This window comes from Natator depressus, chromosome 27 (assembly GCF_965152275.1).
Source record: "Natator depressus isolate rNatDep1 chromosome 27, rNatDep2.hap1, whole genome shotgun sequence".
In the NCBI taxonomy this organism is placed as follows: Eukaryota; Metazoa; Chordata; order Testudines; family Cheloniidae; genus Natator; species Natator depressus.
This window is the reverse complement of record NC_134260.1, coordinates 3,153,929-3,178,735: the sequence shown is the minus strand read 5'-3', so window position 1 is coordinate 3,178,735 and position 24,807 is coordinate 3,153,929. Positions and strand designations below refer to the sequence as shown.

At 43.2% G+C, this 24,807-nt stretch overlaps 1 protein-coding gene across 4 annotated transcripts in view; it reads right to left on the bottom strand.

The window, feature by feature from the left end:
- NSF (N-ethylmaleimide sensitive factor, vesicle fusing ATPase) overlaps positions 1-24,807 on the bottom strand; it is a 181,488-nt gene that overhangs the window by 29,318 nt on the left and 127,363 nt on the right. For 3 of the 4 annotated variants that reach the window (XM_074940980.1, XM_074940979.1, XM_074940982.1), the window contains exons 13-17: positions 21,785-21,880; positions 20,902-21,058; positions 18,196-18,329; positions 8,005-8,071; positions 6,427-6,506 (exon numbers count right to left, since the gene is read on the bottom strand). In XM_074940980.1, coding sequence (XP_074797081.1) covers positions 6,427-6,506; positions 8,005-8,071; positions 18,196-18,329; positions 20,902-21,058; positions 21,785-21,880 — 534 coding nt within the window. Of the gene's footprint in view, positions 1-6,426; positions 6,507-8,004; positions 8,072-12,535; positions 12,681-18,195; positions 18,330-20,901; positions 21,059-21,784; positions 21,881-24,807 lie in introns of those variants that run through there. The other variant, XM_074940983.1, reaches the window with a different exon arrangement.

Here is a 24,807-nt window from a genome sequence, read left to right as displayed (position 1 = left end):
CCAACCTGGGAAACCGAGGGACCAGCTGCCACAGGTTCTGAGCAATGGCCAATTCCTGGGAAAATCAAGAGGAACTGCAGGTGCTCAGCACCTGAAAGAAAAGATGTTTCAAGTTGGTCACCTAAAACATTATTCCCCCCTGACCAGCAGCGGGGTTTAACCAGCACAGTGCATCACACACACAGTGTGAGATGGATGGTTTTACTTCAGAACCATCCTTTACGAGGCTGGGAGTCAAAAACCTTGACTCTGCCATTGATTTACTGAATGACCATGGGCATGTCTCTTAGCCTGTCTGAGCCTCAGATACTTGATCTGTATACTGGCGATAATACTTACCCAAATTTAAAAAGTAAAAGCTAATTATTTTAACCAGAGTCATCTTCCCCTCTTCTGAAACAATATAGATTTTTCAGTGTTCAACACTATTCAAATGACTTCAGTGGACAGATAGGATTCTATATAAACTACGTGGGGACTCTGCTACACGCAAGATTATTCAGATCCCCAAGAGAGCAAACTGGGTTCCAAGCAACTACCAAATCCAGCAAATCTGATCAGTCGGTAAGGGCCTGACTGAGAAGCTGCAGCTACATTAAAGCTGGGCAATTATAGAAAGCAGAGGGAGAGAATAAAGCTATGCTATTCCGTAAGTTTCCATGTTTGATAGAGACTATTCACTTGTCCTTGGTTCCTTATAGCTTTTTAAACAGACCTTTTGGGTGACTGGAATCCTTCCCTAAATGATGGGTTGTTGTTTTTTTGTTTTTTTCAAACAATAGGACAGCTTCTGCTCTGAGCTGCGCAGATGGAACTCCAGAATAACTATTGACTAAAATGAAGTTACTCCCAGTTTACACCAGTATAAGGGAAAGCAGGATTTGGTTCTATAATTTTTAAACCTACTGTCCCACATGTACATGTCCAGCAACGCTGGGACATCATTATTCTCCATGTGGAACTATACCAGACAAGGAGCATGTTCCCCTCCCCCTCCAGCCTTCACAAATCTGCAGAAGCCTGCCAAGTCCCAGAAAAGGAGGAGGGGGCCTCAGGGAGCATAGGAAGGGCATTCGCAAGGGTGTCCGAGAGCATCTTGCTAAGCCGGACATTTCACAACACTGAACAAATTGTACGTCCAGCTTAGTCAGGGGATGCTGCAATGGTCTTTCACTGCCCGAGCTGATTGTTAGCTTTTCATAGGAACCAGCAGGGAAGCACATGTGAAATCTCTGTGGTGTTGGTGAGCGTCCCCATGCCTTGTGTGACTCTGCATGTAGATGAAGCAGCCTCTTAGGCTTTCAGAGCTGCTGCTGCTTAGTTCTCAGAGAAGTCCTTTTCTCCAGCTTGGCTCCCTGCTGCGACAGCCCTTTTCAATCTTTCTACTTCTCCCCCACCCCCATCTCTTCTGCTGCAGAACACAGGGAAATCTGATTGAAATAAAGATCCAGGAGAACATGTTTTATTTTCTTCTCTTCAATCCATTTCAGAAAAGCTTCTTAATTGGTTTAAAAAGATGCTAAACAAAATGCAATGTTTTTCAGTCTTCTTGAACTGGTAATAGATACCACTTTTTAAGCATTGCTCAAAGAAACTCTGAATCGTGGAGTGCACCAAGGAATTTAAAGCAAACTCAGAGTGGTTTTCTATGGCTCTTAAAGTCTCATAGATTTAGTTTGCAATTTTTTTTTAAATAGCAAACAAGCCAGAAATCCCAGCTCCCAGGGGCTGCTATCTGACTAGCATTTTTAGTCCTGCACAGGAAGTGTAAAGACTAAGACAGTCTCAATGGGGAGAAGGGGAATCTGGGAGGCAGCTCCCATAAGCCAATTTAACACAGAGCCATACATCTGGATGCATAATAATACAGTGGCCCAGAAATGCCGCTCTTACACACTAATTTTGCCCATGGTAGTTGTGGGAAGCTGTTTGCAGATTAAGTCTCCATTCTGTGACATGATGACACTGTGTGAATGTGTAACCTACAGACTTACACCATGAGTACGTGTTAAGCTGTCTCCCACTCACCCCATCTCTGTGGTTCCTATAAGTCTAGACCTCTGTCAGACAAATGATACTGTGCATGCTGCATGGCATGCTGACAAAAAAAAAAAAAAAAAAAGCCGAAAGGCCTGTTTGACAGCTATGTGAGAGATGACGGTTGTCTCTTCTGCTATTCAATGGCAACTTTCACAAGTGCTTTGGATAGCTTGGTAAGGGTCAGTGTATTTCTATTAGGAGTGAGTCTAAACTAAGGTGTCTATCCTGCAGAGACTTGTGTGCTTGCCTAATTTTATGCATGTGAGTAGCAGCAATGGGACTTAACCACATAAGTCTTTAGAATCATGACCAAAATCAGCAGCTAGTACAGACTAATCACTCACCGTGGGAGTGACTGATGACATAGTATTGCCTGCCAGTAGTTCCCATTCCAAATCCCCACCTCTCCCTTCTGATTTTTCGACCTTCCTATGAAGCCCTGTGACTTTCTCAACCCCCCTTGCCTCCCCAGATCAAAGCCAATGTCATAATCACCACCTTTCTCATGAAAGGAAACACCCTTTCCAAAAATTGCTCGTCTTTTCCTGCCCCACTGTGGGTTTGAGATATAGAATAATAGCAGATTAGGGTTGGAAGAGACCTCAGGAGGTCATCTAGTCCAATCCCCTGCTCAAAGCAGGACCTATCCCCAACTAAATCATCCCTGCCAGGGCTTTGTCAAGCCAGGCCTTAAAAACCTCTAAGGATGAAGATTCCACCACTTCCCTAGGTAACCCATTCCAGTGCTTTACCACCCTCCTAGTGAAATAGTTTTTCCTAATATCCAACCTAGACCTCCCCCACTGCAACTTGAGACCATTGCTCCTTGTTCTGTCATTTGCCACCACTGAGAACAGCTGAGCTCCATCCTCTTTGGAACCCCCCTTCAGGTAACTGAAGGCTGCTATCAAATCCCCCCTCACTCTTCTCTTCTGCAGACTAAATAAGCCCAGTTCCCTCAGCCTCTCCTCCTAAGTCATGTGCCACAGCTCCCTAATCATTTTCGTTGCCCTCTGCTGGACTCTCTCCAATTTGTCCACATCATTTCTGTAGTGGCGGCGACCAAAACTGGACACAATACTCCAGGTGTGGCTTCAACAGTGCCGAATAGAGGGGAATAATCACTTCCCTCAATCTACTGGCAACGCTACTACTAATTCAGCCCACCACGCCGTTAGCCTTCTTGGCAACAAGGGCACACTGCTGACTCACATCCAGCTTCTCATTCACTTGAATTCCCAGGTCCTGTTTAGCCAGTTGGTCCCCAGCCTGTAGCGGTGCATGGGATTCTTCCATCCTAAGTGCAGGATTCTGCACTTGTCCTTGTTGAACCTCATCAGATTTCTTTTGGCCCAATCCTCCAATTTGTCTAGATCACTCTGGACCCTATCCCTACCCTCCAGCATATCTACCTCTCCCCCCAGCTTAGTGTCATCTGCGAAGTTGCTGAGGGTGCAATCCACACCATCATCCAGATCATTAATGAAGATGTTGAACAATACCAGCCCTAGGACCAACCCCTGGGGCACTCTGCTTGATACCGGCTGTCAGCTACACATCGAGCTGTTGATCATTACCTGTTGAGCCCGACGATCTAGCCAGCTTTCTATCCACCTTATAGTCCATTCATCCAATCCATACTACTATAACTTGCTGGCAAGAATATTGCGGGAGATCATATGAAAAGCTTTGATAGCTCTTTCTTAATGGAAAAATTCTCCACTCACAGTCACAGGGGTAGGAAGAACATATAAAAAAACTAGAAGCTTGCTATGGGGTGTCTCGACAATACTCACTATGCCTACCAGTCTCAAAGGCATTTGAAATGTCACAGCGCACATATAAACTCACCAGATAACCCAGAGCCCTGCATCTTACTCCTAGGACACTGCAGGGATAATGAGATGCAAGTAGGGGCAAGAAATGAGCAGTGGATCTACCTATCCAAATCTGGTGCACTTTGGTAGACTCCTTTCTCCAAGTGACCCTTTCAGTAACACTGGACAGAGTTCACTTCCATCACTAACTCCACACCAATAACTTTCGGTATGAGTTATTACTACCAATCATTCCAAGGACAGTCTTGTGTTTGTTTTTAAGGAAGAGCACTAATGCCCCAGAACCTGGCTTACATTATTTGAGAGATCTATATCAATATTATTTGAAGTTTCTTGTATGGAATCACATTATGCTCCTGAGAAGTGAACTGCACATGCCTATTCTTTTGATTTTTTTTTAGGCTATGTTACTTTCACAACCAAGTTAGGAAGGGTGAAGGAAGGGGTGTAATATTTACTGCATCCTGAAAAGTTCTTAAATACTAGGAAACTGTAAGACAGCTTATTGAAAGAAACCATGACTTCTAACTGTATTAAGCATGGAGTGCAAGGTATCACCCTATGTAGTTCAAAACCCAGTTAGGAAATGCAAGGTTTAGTTTTATTCCAAATAATGTAAAACCATATTTTAACACTCCCCCCCCCCCCCGCAGAAATACTGGAACAAACTGAAATGGTTCATCTTATCTCTATACTCTCAGTAATTCTGTTACTTAAATAAATTATTTCCTTAGCACTTTGCATATACAGAAGAAAAAGTCCTTGCCCAAAGCAGGTTCCCATCTACAGAGAACACATAGTGAATGACGACAGCAAGCCACATGAGAAGGGAAAGAAAAAGCAGGTCGAGTTACAGGATTTGTACCGTATACCTCGTTTTTCACTTTTAATAAAATAAGGTATGTTCTAAATGAATTGTTTTTCTTAGATACATTGTTACAAATATTAGTGTCCACTTGATTAATCTAACATGGCTGGGTATTTAAATAAGTCTAAGTAACTAGGCTTAGAGAAAAGACTTTTTATGGAGTAAATCCTATTTTATTACTCTTAGGCCATGTCTACACTACCCGCCTGATCGGCGGGTAGTGATCCATCTATCGGGGATCGATTTATCGCATCTAGTGTAGACGCGATAAATCGATCCCCGATCGCTCTGCCGTCAACTCCGGAACTCCACCACGGCGAGAGGCAGAAGCGGAGTCAACGGGGGAGCGGTGGCCGTCGATCCCGCACCACGAGGATGCGAAATAAGTGATTCTAAGTCAATCTAAGATATGGCGACTTCAGTTACGCTATTCTCGTAGCTGAAGTTGCGTATCTTAGATCAACCCCCGCCCCAGTGTAGACCAGGCCTTAGGAAGGCTACAGTTAAAAGATTTTTACAGAGTTGTTTGTAGGAGACCATTTAAGATGAGAGGTGTTAAGTGCTCACTTCATCTTAAGTGGTCTCCTACAACATGTATTAATTCTGCATACGTAACAATCTGTTCCAGCATGTATTTAACTGTGATTCTCTGCTACCTTCTCCAGACTTGAAGAAAAGCTCTGTGAAGCCTGAAAGCTTGACATTGCACCAAAAGAAGTTGGTCCAATACAAGCTATTATCTCACTCACTGTGAGTGCTTTGTACAGGACAAAGAGCTCTTTAGTAAAGTCTTCTGTCTTGCAGTTTGCTGGTGCTACTAGCAGAAGTACTGGAACTAAGGTACTGTACTCCAGTGGGAATTTTGTCACCCACTTCTACAATTAAACCAAGAACTGTCTTAAATAAGAGTGTTGATTTGTGCAGCATTACTACTTTATTTGCCAGCATGTGACAATGTGAACAGGCTACCAATTTATTCAGGGTGTGGTGTTTGGTTCCTTTGCCCCAGCCTTTCTTCAACTTCCCCTTGTTCCACATTTCACAGGCTCATACAGTGGAACTCAAATGAATAGCCAGGAAGCGGTGCTAGAAGCCCTCTCTCCTTGCCTCCCCTAAAGCAAACCAAGTAAGTTGTCATTTGCAAGGTACCTAAACTTCACCATGTCAGTGAACATAAGTACAAAGGCCTTCTGAGCCCAATTTTTAACTAAGGAGTCTACCATCAGACTTTAAAAACATTCATTTTCACAGGTACCTGGGGAATTCAATTGAGGCAGACTATAAAAAACCCACGCTCAACTGAAAAAACATACATACACCGGGGGAATTTCATTTTTTAAAATTAGATGAGAGAAAGACAACTAGATCTGAGTTTGGGAAGATTAGAATTTACTGTTTGTTTCTCAGACAAATCAGTGACCAGAGAATTTTAATCTTCCCTCTGTAAACTTGCTGCGTATTCAGCATGCTGCCTTCTTGTTTAAGCAACATGCAGCTATCCAGGGCTGAGTGTGCTGCTGAATAAACAACAACGAACCAGGATAAACTCAGTTAAAAGCCTTTATTCAGCCAACAGCAGTTAGCAACTGCAATAGTTAATTGTCTGCCAGGCAGGCGTGGCAACCGCTCCCGCAGGACAAAGCTCGCGGGACCTCTCAGCCCACCATGCAGCTTTCTTACCTGAGGAGGTGCCTTTTTTAGCAGCACGAGAAGGGCCTGCAACACCAAGTTGGAGAATCGTGGTCCAATAGGAACATAATCTGGAAGGGGAAAAACACAAATAAACATGATCACGTCAGACAGCAGGAATCAAACTTTTCTGGTTCACTTTTCAAGTTCCATTGTGCTCCTCAGAGGAAAGCAGAGTGGTTTGAAGAGAAATCTTCACTCAGCCTTGCAGTCACAATGAAACAACGGGAAAAAATACTGGATTTTAAATTCAGTGATCACACGGTTTCTATTTCCTTGTCACTTGTGAATGCCTGCTGTACGGCTGCTTCTCAGTAAGCCTCCCTACAGAGCAGTAGCCTTTCCTCTCGCTGCAGGACACCTCTGGTATTCTAGTTCTGAGTATTTCCTGAAGAGACGCTGCCTTATTGTAAGGCATGTGGGCTAAATAGAGAGGAAACCATTTTTCTTGGATGACCTAAATCTGTGTCCACAAAAGTGCATTAATAACCAGGGCTTTCAATATACAGTGCCTGTCTATTACCCCAGAAGTGTGTGTGTCTTTTTTTTTTGGGGGGGGGGGGGGGGCATATCCATTAACAAAAGCAAATACTGCAGAAACCCAACTCCAGGAACCCAAAACCATTAAAAAAAAAATCAATTAAAAGCACCTACAGTGCTTGAGTTATATGGTCACTCTACTGTTCTCTTAAGATTGTCTTGGTTTCTACAATGGAGACACCTTGGGACAGCTGCCCCACTGCCTTGCCCCTTGTACAGTGAGCCCCAGTTGGGTGTAAAATGCTAGGAAATCAGAATTCTGCACTTATTCAGACTGGTGGTACAGCAGAACCTCAGAGTTACAAACTGACCAGTCAATCACACACCTCATTTGGAACTGGAAGTACGCAATCAGGCAGCAGCAGAGACCCCCCCCCACCCGCCCAAAAGGCAAATACAGTACAGTATTGTGCTAAATGTAAACTACTAAAAAAATAAAGGGAAAGTTTAAAAAAAGATTTGACAAGGTAAGGAAACTGTATCTCTGCTTGTTTCATTTAAATTAAGATGGTTAAAAGAAGAATTTTTCTTCTGCATAGTAAAGTGTCATTGTATTAAGTCAATGTTCAGTTGTAAACTTCTGAAAGAACCACCAGAACATTTTGTTCAGAGTTATGAACAACCTCCATTCCCGAGGTGTTTGTAACTCTGAGGTTCTACTGTACTATTTTACACAGTTGCAAATGACTGTTCAAAGGTGCAAGGCAGTGAAGAATCAGGCCCCTTTCTGACTTGTTAATTAAGCCTATAAATCTCATTTAGTTAAAATGATGTACATGGAGGCTGGAGCACAAGGACCAGCTCAATTATCTTAGAACAAGATGAAGCCAACATTGAGGTAGAGGACAAGATTATTACTCCTGGACTTCAGAAATGATGCATGTTTAGACCAACATGGAGGATCAATTCAAGGCTCTTGAATCATCATACTTAGATTAGACTCCATACACACTTACGGTTCCTGAATCATTTCTGGTTTGTAACATTACGTTGTCTGTTGCACGGTGCAACCAAAATTCTATGACTCACCTAGGAGCCTTTCAATGTCATCGACTACTACACAGCTGAGCTGGGACTTGTATGCATCATCAAAGATCTAGGGGAAAAAACAATTTATTATTGTCACAAATCTCATCATGAGAGATCTCCAAGACCATCCAATTATATATATATATATGAACATGCCTCGAGTTCCTTGGACACATGGCCTCGTGTACTTTTGTGATGCCATGCATCAGACTGCACCTCAAACCGTTTCAGGATGGCTGAGGTCAGTCTATCAACCAAACAGACAGAGCATGAACATGTAACTCAAAATCCCAGCACATTACAGGAAAAAGGGGTTTTGAAACATTAAAAGGCCTATATGCTTAACAGCACAGGTATGGTTTCTTAACCTTCAGCACTGTTTGCCAGGAGGTGTTTCATCGGAACCCCATGTGCTACCTTCCCTCTAACACCTTATTATTAAAACAACTCCCACACCATAAACATTTCAGTAAATATTTCTCATGACCTGGTAACATGCAGTACTGATAAATTAATACCAATCAGTATTTCTAGATTATTACATATCAGTCCCATGTCCAACACAGCAAGAACAACGGTGATCTGCAGCACTTTGAGGTGGCAGCTTTATTTAAATTACAAATGGAGGCTTTTATTGAAATAAGTATGAAAAAAATGGTTACCTATCTTTTCATAACTGCTGTTCTTCAAGATGTGGTGCTCATGTCCATTCCATTCTAAGTGTGGGTGCACCCACGTGCACATTGTCTGAGATTTTTGCCTTTGCAGTATCCATAGGGTTGGCTGTAGAGCCCTCTGGAGTGCCACGCTCATGCATCAGGAAAACAGGCACTGCCAACCCTACGCTCTCTCAGTTCCTTTCTGCTGGCAACTCCATCAGCGGGGTAGGAGGGCAGGTAATGGAATGGACATGAGCAACACATCTCGAAGAACAACAGTTACAAAAAAGTAGGTAACTGTTTTTCTTCAAGTGCTTGCTCATGTCGATTCCATTCTAGGTGACTCACAAGCAGTAGCCTTGGAGGTGGGCTCGGAGTTCAGTCTAGCGGCTTGCAGCACTGCTCTATCGAAGCCAGCATCATCCCGGGCAAAAAATCTAAGGCAAAAGTCTCCGACGACTGTGTACGAACACACAGCCAGAAGAGTTCCCAGAAGTCACCTACTCCAGGACAGGCCTAACAAAGAAAATAACAGAACGCCACTAGCCGTCACCTTCAGCCCCCAACTAAAACCCCTCCAACGCATTATTAAGGATCTACAACCTATCCTGAAGGATGACCCAACACTCTCACAAATCTTGGGAGAAAGGCCAGTCCTTGCCTACAGACAGCCCCCCAACCTGAAGCGAATACTCACCAACAACCACATACCACACAACAGAACCACTAACCCAGGAACCTATCCTTGCAACAAAGCCCGTTGCCAACTGTGCCCACATATCTATTCAGGGAACACCATCACAGGGCCTAATAACATCAGCCACACTATCAGAGGCTCGTTCACCTGCACATCCACCAATGTGATATATGCCATCATGTGCCAGCAATGCCCCTCTGCCATGTACATTGGTCAAACTGGACAGTCTCTACGTAAAAGAATAAATGGACACAAATCAGATGTTAAGAATTATAACATTCATAAACCAGTCGGAGAACACTTCAATCTCTCTGGTCACGCAATCACAGACATGAGGGTCGCTATCTTAAAGCAAAAAAACTTCAAATCCAGACTCCAGCGAGAAACTGCTGAATTGGAATTCATTTGCAAATTGGATACTATTAATTTGGGCTTGAATAGAGACTGGGAGTGGCTAAGTCATTATGCAAGGTAGCCTATCTCCCCTTGTTTTTTTCCTACAAACCCCCCCCCCCCCCAAGACGTTCTGGTTAAACTTGGATTATTGCTGTGCACATTGTAAGATGAGCTATTGCCAGCAGGAGAGTGAGTTTGTGTGTGTGGTTTTTGGAGGGGGGGTGTGTGTGGGGGGGGGGGTGGTGGTGAGAAAACCTTGATTTGTGCTGGAAATGGCCTTCCTTGATGATCACTTGATGATCACTTTAGATAAGCTGTTAGCAGCAGGACAGTGGGGTGGGAGGAAGTTTTGTTTCATGGTCTCTGTGTGTATATAATGTCTTCTGCAGTTTCCACGATATGCTATGCATCCAATGAAGTGAGCTGTAGCTCACGAAAGCTCATGCTCAAATAAACTGGTTAGTCTCTAAGGTGCCACAAGTACTCCTTTTCCTTTTTCTTTTTACGAATACAGACTAACACGGCTGTTACTCTGACACCTAGAATGGAATCGACACGAGCAAGCACGCGAAGAAGAAATGAATAATCCAACTGATGCTGAGGCTTATCTTATTTATTTTGCTATTAAATTCAACTGATTTCACAGCTTCCTTGTAACGGTGCAGGCAGTGACTGAGCACCCCATTGCAGCCCCGGGTGGCCTTGCAGGTGGGCACTACCTTACTTTCCCCAAGGGCAGTAGCACAAGACTCACTTTAACCACCAAGGGCAAGGAGAAGCCAACGTACAATTAGTAAAACACAACTTCCCATTTTAATCTGGTTTCACTCCAAGAATCATTGTAATAACAGTTCATCAGGATCCAGGCTCCGGGTTCCCCAAACTTACAGTTGAGACTTAAGTCTCTGAATCAGGTCAGGTGTGCCTCCAAGTGCCTGAGAGAGCAATGGCCACCCACTGCAGCCTGCTTGGCTTCTACTCCTCTCTCTGTGTCTCCTGTTCCTGTTTATATATAACCCAGCCTCCAAAGCCAGACAGGGCCTTGTTGATTATCCCCAGGCTGCAGGCTCCAGCCTGTCCCTTAAAAGGAGAGTACCCCCTTTGCGGTACCCATAGGATTGGCTGTAGCCTTTCCCGCCCCCCCCCCCACACACACACACACATTCTTTCACTTATCTCCCTCCCAGGCCCTTGCCCAGGGCAAAGTTTACTGTCAGTTTCTGACTACATAGGCACTTCAATAGGACAAGTTTCTTAGTTGATTTCACTAGAGCTGCTGACCTAACCACTTCCCCTGAACCATTTCCTCCAAGCGGCAGAGCACCTCCTGCTTAGCAGCCCCAAAGAAGTCCAGGTCCATTGGCCACATTTTTGTCCTTGTCACCAAAGTATGTAGAGACCAGAAGTTGTGTTCCCCAATGTCCAGAATTCCCCAGAGTTGCAAAGATTTCCACTTCTCCTCCAGCTGAGACTTCACCCGTTTATGCAAGTACTACTGTTCTTTCTTCAATTACTTCAATTGGAGGCCAACTTGGAGTTTCCTCGGAGGAATGTTGCAGTTGCTTTTCAGCGTGTGCATTAATTTGCCCCATCTTAGCCACAACCAAATGGCTGTCTGTCTTTTAAAGCACTGGATTTTTTCCTGTTGCTTATCCAGGTTGTGTAGGAAAATGTGCATCTGGGCCTGCAAATCTAACTGTTCAAGACTATCAGAGCCCCCAGAATCACTGACCTCATTTTGGTCTTTTCCCTAGTTCCCCCAGCTCGGGAACTCTGCTGCCTTTCAGAGCAGCTAACTGTCTTCTTCAGGCTCCCCACACTCATTCTCTGAGGGTGAGAGGACTGAGTTAAGGCATTCCCGGTAAGTGGGGAAAAGTCTGAAATCCATGGCCAACCTTGGCCCCTACAGTTCACTGCCCCCTACCCACACTGGAAGCTTCTGGAGCTTCCCTACTACACTCTCTTACTTCCCCATAATCATTACGAAGTTTTTGCAGGGCAGTGTCTTCTGACATGCCCTTCTTCCCCACACCTAAAACAAATGACTACTAGGGTATCACCCTTCCTGGCCTAAAACTGAGACCCCTCAAGTACTTTCTTCAGCTTCTGCAGCTGTCTGGGGCCCAGCATCCTTAACAGTCCAGACCTCCCCAGGATTCTCAGTGCCCCACATCAGCCAGCATTTCACAGTCTCAGGTTTCCCAGTGGCAGACGCAACTTATATGCCCCTGTTGGTGACAGTCCGTGCACACAACTGGCAGGACCACAGGTCTCCTTTCCTTTCAGAGTTGTGTCCTCTTGCTCCTGAAACCACTGGGCCCCTCACCAAGCCTGAGACCAGAACTTCTGGGGTTGTCGCTGTGGCTGTCTGCTCCAGCCTGGAAAGTTGGACATCTCATCACCATGGATAGCACGAGCACCTCTTTGCCTTCTCATCCCTCCTTGCTAGGAGAGAGTTTTCAGTCCCTGTTCAGACACAATGTGTAATGGTGCAGACAGTCCCTCAGCACACCCATGGAATAGCCACACCTTAGTTTCCCCAAGACTCACTTTAATAGCCCTGGGCAAGGAGAAACCAACACACTATTAGTAAAATGCAATGCCTCCTTTAATCAGGTTTCAAGACAGGAATCTTTGTAACAATTCATCAAGACCCTGGCTCAGTGCTCCGCAAACTTACAGTCAACAAAATCTCTGAATCAGGTCACGTGTGTCTCCAGGTGCCTCAGAGAAAAACTGCCACCCACTGCAGCCTGCCTGGCTTCTATTCCTCTCTCTCTCTCTCTCTGTGCTTCCTCTTCATATAAAACTCAGCCCCCCAGGGCAAGGTGATGCCTTCTTGATTATCCCCAGGCTGTAGGCTCCAGCCAGTTCCTTTTTCCTATGTGTTCTTCCACATCCCCATACATTCATGTTTCAGTGTGCTGTAGAATTTTGTACATACACACAAATTATATTACAGACAAAAATGTTAAAAGAACATGAAGGTTACAAAGTCAGGCACGCAAAATTAGGAACTGCCAAGATTAAGTTTAGCCATGCAACCTTAATTGAGCCCCCTTGTGCAGATGCATAATCAGTCTAATTACATTACCACTTTTTTTTCTCCTACAGGACACTGCCTAATTCAGTGCACACTGAATGATCAATTATTCAATATTTCGTTTTAGCCTCATTGTTCAGTGTGTGTGTCCTCATGGTTTATTTACTGCATACTATTCAAATTCTGCACAGAAGACAGAATTATCAATTTCCTCATTGGCTTTTCTATGGCACTTATATCTACAGCATATGAGTGCTTCACAATCATCCATCTATCGTGGCAACATCCCTGGAAGGTTAGGGGGCTATTATCATCTCCCTTTTACTGATGGACAACAGAGGCAGAGACCGATTAAAGTCAGAAGTTTCCAGTAATTGGGGGTGCCCAATGTGAGACACCTGAAATCTACTTATTCAGAGTTCTTAGTACTTTATATGTTCAAAAGACAACTCCCAGTGTCTTCACTTGCAGCTGAGAGCGTTCACAGCACTTCTGCAAATCAACCTCCAGGATCTCAAGTCAAGCACCCAGAAAATGAGGAACAGACAATTAGTGACCACCTGTGGGGGGGAGTGGCACTATATGTGAAAGAAATAACAGAGCCAAATATAGTACAAACCTTAAATGAATCCATCCATACCATAGCTTCTGTATGAATAGAAATTCCATACTTGATTAATAAGCGTATAATAGTAGGAATATACTACCGATCACCTGATCAGGATGGTGATGGTGAAATGCTCAGGTAGATGAGAGAGGCTACAAATATATAAAACAATAATAATGGGGAATTTCAACTATCACCATATTTACTGGGTACATGTCACACCAGGACAGGATGCAGAGATAACGTTTCCTAACACCATTAATGATTATTTCTCAGAGCAGCTAATCTTGAACCCACAAGGGAGAGGAAATTCTTGACTTAATCCTAAAAAGAGCACAGGATCTGGTCCAAGAGGTGAATATAGCTGAATCGCTCAATAAGCAACCAAACATAAATAAATTTAACATCCTTCTGGGGGGGGAAAACTACTAAAGATACCCACCATAGTAGCATTTAACTTCAAAAAGGGGAACTACACAATAATGAGGAAGCTAGTTACATGGAAATTTAAAAAAGCAGTCACAAGTAAATGAATGCAAGCTGCATGACACTTTTTAAAAACATCATAATAGAGGATCAAATTAAATATATACCCAAAATTTTAAAAAAGAGGACCAAAAAATGCCACCATGGCTAAACAACAGAGTAAAAAAGGCAGTTAGAGGCAAAATAGCATCTTTTAAAAACTGGAAGTCAAATCCTACTGAAAAAAATAGAAAAGAGCTTAATCTCAGCCAAATGTAAAAGTATAATTAGGCAGGCCAAAAAAGAAATTGAAGAGCAACAAACAAAAGACACAGAAACAAACAGCAAAAAAACCTGAAGTACATCAGAAGCGGGAAGCCTGCCAAACAATCAGGGGGTCACCTGGATGATCGAGGTGCTAAGTAAGGGTAGTCAATTATTTTTGGCCACGGTCCAAATTTCTTGGTGAAACTATAGTCAAGGTCCAGATTCCAGAGAAAATCATAAAAATAAGTGAATAAAAAGATTTTGGGGTCTATTCAAAAGTGTCTGGCAGTCCGGATTTGGTGCACGGTCCGCTTATTGACTCCCCTGTGCTAAAGGAGCACTCAAGAAAGATAAGACTGTTGCAGGGAATAATATGATTAGAAGGGAGCACAAGGGTCATCTAGTCTGAACACCTGCCAAGACGCAGGATTTGTTGTGTGTAAACCATCCAAGATAGATGGCTCTCCCTCCAGTGAAGAGGATTCCATAACCTCCGGAGTTCAAAGTCCGGAGTTCACTGTCCCGCTGTTCTTACAGTGAGGAAGTTATTCCTGAGATTCAATCTAAATCTGCTATTCTGGAGTGTGAACCCATTGCCTCTTGTCCTGCCCTCTGTGGCAAGAGAGAACAACTTTTCCCCATCTTTTTTACAGCATCCTTTCAAGTATTTCATGTCCCCCGTTAATCTCCTCTTTTCCAAACTAAACATTCCCAGTTCCATCAGCCTTTGCTCATATTGCTTGTGTTCCAGCTCTCTGATCACCTTTGTCGTTCACCTCTGGATCCTTTCCAATTTCTCTACCTATACACTGGTGACCAAAATTGGATGCAGTACTCCAGCTGAGGCCTAACCAGTGCTGAGTAGAGTGGTACTGTCATCTCTCATGACTTGCATGCTATACCTCTGTTAATGCAACCTAAAACTGCATTTGCTTTTTTTTGAAACAGCATTATATTGCTGATTCATGTTGGGGTTGTGATCCACCACAACACTTAGATCCTTCTCAGCAAGGGTGCTGCCAAGCCATTTATCCTCCATTCTGGATTTGTGCTTTTGGTTTTTCTTCCCTACGTGTAGGGCCTTACATTTCTCTTTTCTGAATTTCATTTTTGTTGTCTATAGACCAGTTCTCCAGTTTATCAAGATCCCTCTGAATTTTTGCTCTGTACTCCAAAGTGTTGGCAACCCCCCTACCTTGTCATTGGCAAATATGATCAGTATGCTCTTTATACCTACATGCAGGTCATTAATAAAAGAGTAAAACAACACTGGACCCAGAACAGATCCCAGGCACAGCCCCACTTGAGACCTCCCTCCAATCTGACATCATTCCATTAATAATTTATCTTTGTTTGCAGTTGTTTAACCAGTTATGCATCCACTTCATGGTAGTTATGCCAAGCCTGCATTTCTCCAGCTTACTTATCAGAACATCGTGTGTGACTGTCTCTAAAGCCTTGCTGAAGTCCGAGGTTTATTATACCCACCACATTCCCCCATCCACCAAATCAGTTACCCTGTCAAAGAAGGACATGGTTTGGCATGACTTGTTCTTAGTAAATCCATGAGGACTCACCCCTTCATCTTCCAGGTATTTGCAAATTGAATGTTTTATACATTGCTCTAGTAGCTTCTCAGGTATCAAGACAGGCTGACTGGTCTGTAGTTCCCTGGCTCCTCCTTTTCCGCCCTTTTAAAGATGGGCAGTACGTTAGCCTTTCTCCAGTCTTCCAGCATGTCTCCTGTTATCTATGAGTTTGCAAATATTATTGCCAATGGCTCCCAGATTTCTTCAGCTAATTCCTTCAGCATGCTCAGGTGAATAGCATCTGGCCTTGCTGATTTAAATTCATTCAAATTGGTCAGAAGATCTCTGACGTGTTCTTTTCTTATCCCGATCAGCGTCCCTTCCCCTTTTTTGTCTATGAAAACTTTGCTATTCATCCAGTCACACGTTATTTTTTAAGAGAAGACTAAAGCAAAGTAGCCATTGAGCAGCTCTGCCTTCCTAACATCTTCCGTTACCAGCTCACCTTCTCCCTTGAGCAGTGGTACCCCACCGTCCTTGATCTTTCTTGTTTTTCCCGGACAAATTTGTAGAACTTCTTCTTGTTGTCTCTAACATTCCTCACCAGTTGTAATTCATTCCTTGCCTTGGCTTTCCTGATTTTGTCAGTACACATTTGTGCTACTCCCATGTATACTTGCTTGGTGACATGCCTCTCCTTCCATTTCCTGTATGTATCCCTTTTGGTTTTTAGATAGTTAAAAAGCTCATTGTGCAGCCACACTGGCTTCCTGTGTTCCTTCTGATCATTCCTCGGCATTGGAATAGCGTGATATTAAGCCTCTAGCATTACATACTTTTAAGAACTGCCAGCCCCCTTCAACTCCTTTTCTTCCTAATTTCTTTCCAGGGGACCTTGCCTACTATTTCTAGGAGCTAAATGAATTCTTTGCAACTGTCTTCACTGCAGAGGATATGAGGGAGATTCTCACACATGAGCCATTCTTTTTAGGTGACAAATATGAGGAACTGTCCAAGACTAAGATGTCAATCGAGGTGGTTTTCGAACAAATTGAGAAATTAGACAGTAATAGATCACCAGGACTAGACAGTATTCAACCAAGAATTCTGAAGGAAATCGCAGAACTTCTAAACATGGTATGTAACCTATTACTTAAATCAGCCTCTGCACCAGACAACTCGAGAACAGTTAAAGTAATGACAAGTGTTAAAAAGGCTCCAGAGGCAATCCTCAAAATTACAGGCTGGTAAGCCTAACTCCAGTACCAGACAAATTGGTTAAAACTATGGTAAGGAACAGAATTATCAGACATACAGTATGCTGGGGAAGAGTCAACACGGCTTTTGTAAAGGGAAATCATGCCTCACCAATCTATTAGAATTCTTTGAGGAGGTCAACAAAAATGTGGACAAGGGTGATAGAGTGGATATAGTGTATTTGAACTTTCAAAATGCCTTTGACAAAGTCTCACACCAAAGGCTCTTATGATAAGTAAGCAGTCATGGGATAAGAGGGACGGTCCTCTCATGGATCAGTAACTGATTAAAAGACAGGAAACAAGGGTTGGGAATAAATGGTCAGTTTTCACAGTGGAGAGAGGCAATTAGCCTCGTTGCCATGAGATGTTGTGAAGATGAAAAGTATAACTGGGTTCAAAAGGGAATTAGATAAATTCATGGAGGACAGGTCCATCAATGGCTATTAGCCAAGATAGTCAGGGATGCAAGCCTACGCTCTGGGTGTCCTTAAGCCTCCGACTGCCAGAAGTTGGGACTGGAAGACAGGGGATGGATCATGTGACAACTGCCCTGTTCTGTTCATTTCGTCTGAAGTATCTGGAACTGGCCACTATCGGAAAACAGTATATTGGGCCAGATGGACCATTGGTGTGACCCAGTATGGCCGTTCTTATGTTCTTAAAAGTTTGCTTTAAGTGTTTCACCTACGAACTCTATTGCTGAGATGGTATCCAATTTGCCAGGGCAGCATTCAACTGCCTTAACCATGAGAACATTCTTTCTATTCCTGAAATCCCATCTTATTCACTACACCCCTCCAACTTCAGCAACAGAAAAGGCAGGAGTCCCCTTTGTTACACAACCCCTATTCATCCCTAAAGCATGGTCCATCCTGAGCACTGAATGAGGCAAGGGTCCTGGGGGGAAAAAAGTATGCAATCATATAATTAAAAACTGTCTCATAACACATATGCACGAGGGGGCCATATTAAGGCAACCTTAATTCTGGCATTTCCTAACTTTTGAGTGCTTGACTTTGCACACTGTTAAAAAGATACTGAGGTTGACTCAGATTTCAGCCATATTGCTGATGGTAGTTTGTAAGATCAATGCTACATCAATAGCCCCCAGCCTGCTAAACAAGAGCATGCATACAAGGAAGGGGAGGAGCTAGGGGGTAAGTCTACTTTCAGAATGGAGAGCACAATTTAGGGCAAAGTCATTTTTCAATCCCATGTCAGAGTGCACAAGAATCAGGTTCAGATAAATTACAGTAATACCCACAGTACCTTCTTCATAGCTTGGCACTTAGCAGTTTCAGAAAAGCCAATTGTCTTATCAGGAGAACAGATCTTGATAAATGGAAAGTTGGATTCTTCTGCAATCTTTGCTGCCAAGGCAGTCTTTCCACTATGTGGGGGACCTGTACAAAGGAAGAGATACAAGTCAGAAAGAGGGAAAAATAGATTTTGCAAGGCTCAAGGTAAACTATATGGACTTGAGCAAGTTAATAATCTTATTCACAGGGACGTGACTTTTTGAAGTGACTCTTTACTCATAGAAGATTGACTCTCCTTTCTTAGCTCCTGTACAGCATTGCTTTCCAAATGTGTTCATTTACAGCAGGGGTTCTCAAAAGGGGTCATGAGGTTACATGGGGGTTGCAAGCTGTCAGCATCCACCCCAAATCCCGCTTCACCTCCAGCATTTATAATAGTTTTAAATATAAAAAAAGGTGTTTTTAATGTATAAGGGGGGGTCACACTCAGAGGCTTGATGTGTGAAAGGGGTCACCAATACAAAAGTTTGAGAACCCCTGATTTACAGAGACTATTTGGACTCCAAGGAGTGCGACTTGCAAAAAAACCCAAGAACCAAAAAGATGCTGTGTGTCTTATTGAGCTGGCTGACTACTGCAAAACACTGGACACATTTGCTTGGATTTTAAATGAATTTTCTTAAATTACATTCATGCCCCCTTGTGCATTTGCAAATGAGCGGGCTGGCAGGAATTCTGTGTAAACGTTGAAAATACCTGTGAAAGGCAAAAGTGGAATTTGTAACTGGAAACTCACACCAGAAACCTAATTCCTCACTTACAGCTGAAACAGCCCCAAACCTGAAGCAAATACTCACCAGCAACTACATACCACACCACAGAAACACTAACCCAGGAACCAATCCCTGTAACAAACCTCGTTGCCTACTCTGTCCCCATATCTACTTTAGCAACACCAGAGGACCCAACATCATCAGCCACACCATCAGGGGTTCATTCACCTGCACATCTACAAATGTGATATATGCCATCATGTGCCAGCAATGCCCCTCTGCCATGTACATCGACCAAACCGGACAGTCTCTACGTAAAAGAATAAATCGACACAAATCAGACATCAGGAATGGTAACATACAAAAGCCAGTAGGAGAAAACGTTAATCTTCCTGCACATTCCATAACAGATTTAAAAGTAGCCATACTTGAACAAAAAAACCTTAGAAACAGACTTCAAAGAGAAACTGCCTAACTAAACTTCATTTGCAAATTTAACACCATTAATTTGGGCTTGAATAGAGACTGGGAGTGGATGGGTCATTACACAAGCAGCTTTGCCTCTCCTGGAATTGACACCCCCCTCATCAATTATTGGGAATGGACTACATCCATCCTGATCGAATTGGCCCTGTCAACACTGGCTCTCCACTTGTGAGGTAACTCCCTTCTCTTCATGTGTCAGTATAATAATGCCTGCATCTGTAATTTTCACTCCATGCACCTGAAGAAGTGGGGTTTTACCCACGAAAGCTTATGCCCAAATAAATCTGTTAGTCTTCAAGGTGCCACCAGACTCCTGGCTGTTTTTGAGGATACAGACTAACACGGCTACCCCCGATACTAATTCAACCAGGTATCAAAAAAAATAACATACATGCTACATGCCCAACCAAATGAACGAATAATACAAAATGCGTAGGTGTCACACACTAGCAACAAACTGCTCACAAACAAGCAACAAACTAAAGACTTACTCTCAGGAGCTACTCACTGAATAACTTCAGGTAACGTATCATAGAATCACAGAAGATGAGGGTTGGAAGAGACCTCAGGAGGTCATCTAGTCCAACTCCCTGCTCAAAGCAGGATCAATCCCCAACTAAATCATCCCAGCCAGGGCTTTGTCAAGCCGGGCCTTAAAAACCTCTAAAGATGGAGATTCCACCACCTCCCTAGGCAACCCGTTCCAGTGCTTCACCACCCTCTTAGTGAAATAGTCTTTTCTAATATCCCACCTAGACCTCCCCCACTGCAACTTGAGACCATTGCTCCTTGTTCTGTCATCTGCCATTACTGAGAACAGCCAAGCTCCATCCTCATTGGAACCCCTCTACAAGTAGTTGAAGGCTGCTATCAAATCCCCCCTCACTCACTCTTCTCTTCTGCAGACTAAACAAGCCCAGTTCCCTCAGCCTCTCCTCGTAAGTCATGTGCCCCAGCCCCCTAATCATTTTCTCTACCCTCCGCTGGACTCTTTCCAATTTGTCCATATCCTTTCGGTAGTGGGGGGCCCAAAACTGGATGCAGTAGTCCAGATGTGGCCTCACCAGTGCCGAAGAGAGGGGAAATCATTCCCCCTCTATTCAAGGTATCAAATCAATTCAAGGTAACTGCAATCTGCTCGTAGGCTGGTTACAAACAAAGTCAAAACTGATCAAACAGGTTATTAGTTACAAATTATTCACCCCGCTCTAGTGTTCCAAGAGCAGTCATAGGATGGACAATGTCCTACTCTCCCTCAGAACCAGATAAACCTATTTTAATATCTGATGCAACATTCATTCATCTAGTCATTTTGCCAGGTACTAATGATACTTTTCTTTCTGATATGTGGACTTCACACACTACTGGATGCCTAATCCAAGTACTTGTATGTGATAACTGCACAGACTGGATTGTGTGTGTTACTCACTTTCAGACATTAGTACCCCTAAACTCACCTTCTAAAAGAACGCTAACCAGCGGAGTGCGGTCACTGTTTTTGGTTTGCTGGACAAGCAATTCTCCATCTTCCAGCACCCTTGTTACAGGGTCTCCCCACTGGATAATGCCATTCATGATGTAACTTGCATAATCCTCCTGGTTCGTTCCAAATGCCTGTGTTTCGGAAGATGAAAAAATTATTCTCAATAGTGAGTCTTGTTTGATTACAGGAAAACATGGCAAGGGCCAGTAGACAAAACTAGAGTGACAGGAGCTGTGGTGGGCTTTTTCAATATAATTATGAGAGATTTTGGTACACATTTTAACTGAGTGAGCAGTTAAACCATAGATTTACCAGTGATGTAGTACAGGTTGTCTTAAAAGGACCACAGAATAAGATGTTATTGCCTATTTAGCAAATGGTAACCTCTAATGAAATACAATATCATCTATTCCTATGTAAATTACCATTAGGTTCTGAAATCATCTACACTTTACTAAAAGATAAGTTCTCTTCATCAGAGTCCTAATCCTCCTGCCACTGAATTCAATGTCAAATCTCTCATTGATTTCAATGAGATTAGGCTAAAGACCAACTAGTGTGTACTGCAAAGTGAAGGGCCCGCTCTTGCAATCGCTCTATTTGACACTTCCCATGCGCAGAGACACTGCAGAACAGAGCCCTAAAATGATGGGAAAGAGACAGAGTCTCAGTTCATTCCTGTTGAACAGTATTCAATTTTATTAAGCCACAGAAATGATCTCAAAAGCCATGCTGCAACATTACATTTGTGCATGTGCACAGATTTGAAGTGGTTGCTGTATTCATTGATTAAGGAAGCACAAGTTCTTCTCCTGCACTCACTGCTTTATTTTATGAATTAAATAGGTCCCACTCACCGGCTTGATATCATTCTCCAGAGAGGCTAAGAAGTCTCCCCTTGTCACCCGCAGACACTCTGCCGTCTCCATATTCACTTCCACTTTGGTGGTGGCCTAATTAAATTACAAGGAAATGGGTTAACATACAGTCTCAGAGTACAAGTTATCTCAAGGGCAGTGTTGAACATCATTCTCTGTATTCATAGGATTTTGATTCTGTAGTTAATTATACACCAATAAAACCTAAAACAAATCTTCTTTAACAACACATTTCAAACACAAATATCGAGTACTCCTGGTGTAGTTTTCATCTCCAGTGTGAATCACAGCCATTAGCTAGTTCTCACATGTCAGGTTGTGAAGCATTAATACTAACATTTTTCAGGGTGGGAAACTGAGGGATGGAGTTTAAGGGCTTGATCCTGCAGAGTGTTTAGCACCTCACAAGACGTGGTCCTGGAGTTCCTGGCTCCAATTTCTCCACTCTGATCATGCTCTCACCCAACCCCTCAAGAACTGTCTTTATGTGGGAATTTTAAAATCCTAAATGTTTGGTTTCTTGCTGTTTTTCCTATATTTATATCAGATGAACCATACTTGAGAGCCCATTTTAATTTAGAATCAGACTGCCTTCCTAAAAATGGCACTATTAATATTGTTTAGAAGAGCTGAACCCAGCTGGGAAGTCTCACACACAGCCTCACATCAAGAATTGCCTTTTCCAGGTCTAAAAAGGACTCCCATTTCCTTCAGTTCAGCCCTCCCAAGAACTAACAGGCAAGCTTTAAAACGTAGTGAGGAGGAGTATATACATCCTAGACTGGCAGAGACTCTGTGGCCCTTTTCACCCCTTACAAATGGCTTGTCAGTCACAATGAAATGCACAGGTAACACTGGGTATGTCATGCTGTCTTGCCCACACAGTGCATTTTAACTCACTGTCAACATATTATCAGGAAACAGCCCTCACAGCCTGCAGAATCTTTTCATCAGAACATGTACAGCTCCTTGCTGTACAAACCACACTCACGGGCTAGGATTAGCTGATAGGTCTACGGCACTTTGAAATCTTGACTGCCCTGGGCAGCAATCAGGAGTCATAAGTGGATTTAAAGAAACTTTTCAGGTCTTAACATGATATAGATAAAAGAACTGGTTCTTATTACTGGCACCACTGCCACAATTGCCTGCAGATCCTGAGCAGAGGTTCGCAGATACAAGGAGAAGGTGCAAGTATAAAGGGGGACGGAAGTCAAAATTTGAAAAAAATGATTTTCCTATAAAGTGGTGAAGTATAAGTCAAGTTTGAAAGAACATGATGCATTACACAGTAACTTCATTTTACTTACTGTCATCAGGTGATGGGTCTATCAACACACCTTGGACAGATTTCATGATCGTTTCTACATATTTCCCATAATATAAGATTTTAGTTTTATATTTGTTACTTTGGGACTTAAATAGATTTTGCTCTTTATCTCCAAACTGTACATATTTTACAGTTAAAATGACTTCTGACCCTTACTACACCAGGCACCATCAATGTCTACAGGGTCATTTAAATGCACCAAGCCGGATGGCTCAGGAGATTAGTATTTGGGATTCAAAGACCTTCACCGGGCCCAAACCCAATCGAGGTGCTGACAGTACCTGAAACTCATTACCACCTAAACATCTCATGCTGTGACTTGTGATGGCAGCATTAACGCTTGGAGTGAGAGTAAGTTGTCTGCGTGTGTTGTTAAGTATTCTAGTTTAATTTCTGTCTGTGCACCCTGAGACAAGATGGACACATCTGACAAGTCCAATCAATGAGTGTTTTCCCTCACTGAGTGTCAGCTGAGAGGCAGAGTCATGGATGGACCATGGAGACCAGACTACCCTATGATTCCTAGAGGTGGCATTACTAGACCAGGGCTGTTCACTGGTAAAGTGGGAAAAGTTTACCTTGCCTCTGGCTCATATGCAGACCAGGCACAGTATGACTAGCAATTGATGGGTTCCAGGGATGTGTATCTGGAACCTTTGAAGAGAACTGAATTAAGCTTACCCAATGTACGGTGGGGGACCACTGCTCAAGGGAGCAGCAGAGCTGCTTTCAGTCTTCTCACAAAAAACAACATGTGACTGGATAACTAGCAAAGTTTTCATAGACAACACAGAGGAAGGGACGCCGATCGGGATAAGTAAAGAACACGTCAGATCTTCTCACCAATTTGAATTAATTCAAACCAGCAGGGCCAGATTCTATTCACCCAAGGGTGCTGAAGGAATTAGATGAAGAAATCTCGGAGCCACTGGCAAAAATATTTGCAAACTCATGGATGACAGGAGACGTGCTGGAAGACTGGAGAAAGGCTAACGTACTGCCCATCTTTAAAAGGGGGGAAAGGAGGAGCCAGGGAACTACAGACCAGCCAGCATGTCTTGATACCTGAGAAGCTACTAGAGCAATGTATAAAACATTCAATTTGCAAATACCTGGAAGATGAAGGGGGGTGAGTCATAGAATCATAGAATATCAGGGCTGGAAGGGACCTCAGGAGGCCATCTAGTCCAACCCCCTGCTCAAAGCAGGACCGATCCCCAATTAAATCATCCCAGCCAGGGCTTTGTCAAGCCTGACCTTAAAAACTTTTAAGGAAGGAGATTCCACCAGCTCCCTAGGTAACGCATTCCAGTGTTTCACCACCCTCCTAGTGAAAAAGTTTTTCCTAATATCCAACGTAAATCTCTCCAGTAAGTCCTCATGGATTTACTAAGAACAAGTCATGCCAAACCAGCTTGATTTCCTTCTTTGACAGGGTAACTGATCTGATGGATGGGGGAATGTGGTGGACATAACATACCTCGGACTTCAGCAAGGCTTTTGAAACAGTCCCACATGATATTCTGATAAGTAAGCTGGAGAAATGCAGGCTTGGCATAACTACCATAAAGTGGATACATAATTAGTTAAACAACTGCAAACAAAGATAAATTATTAATGGGATGATGTCAGATTGGAGGGAGGTCTCAAGTGGGGCTGTGCCTGGGATCTG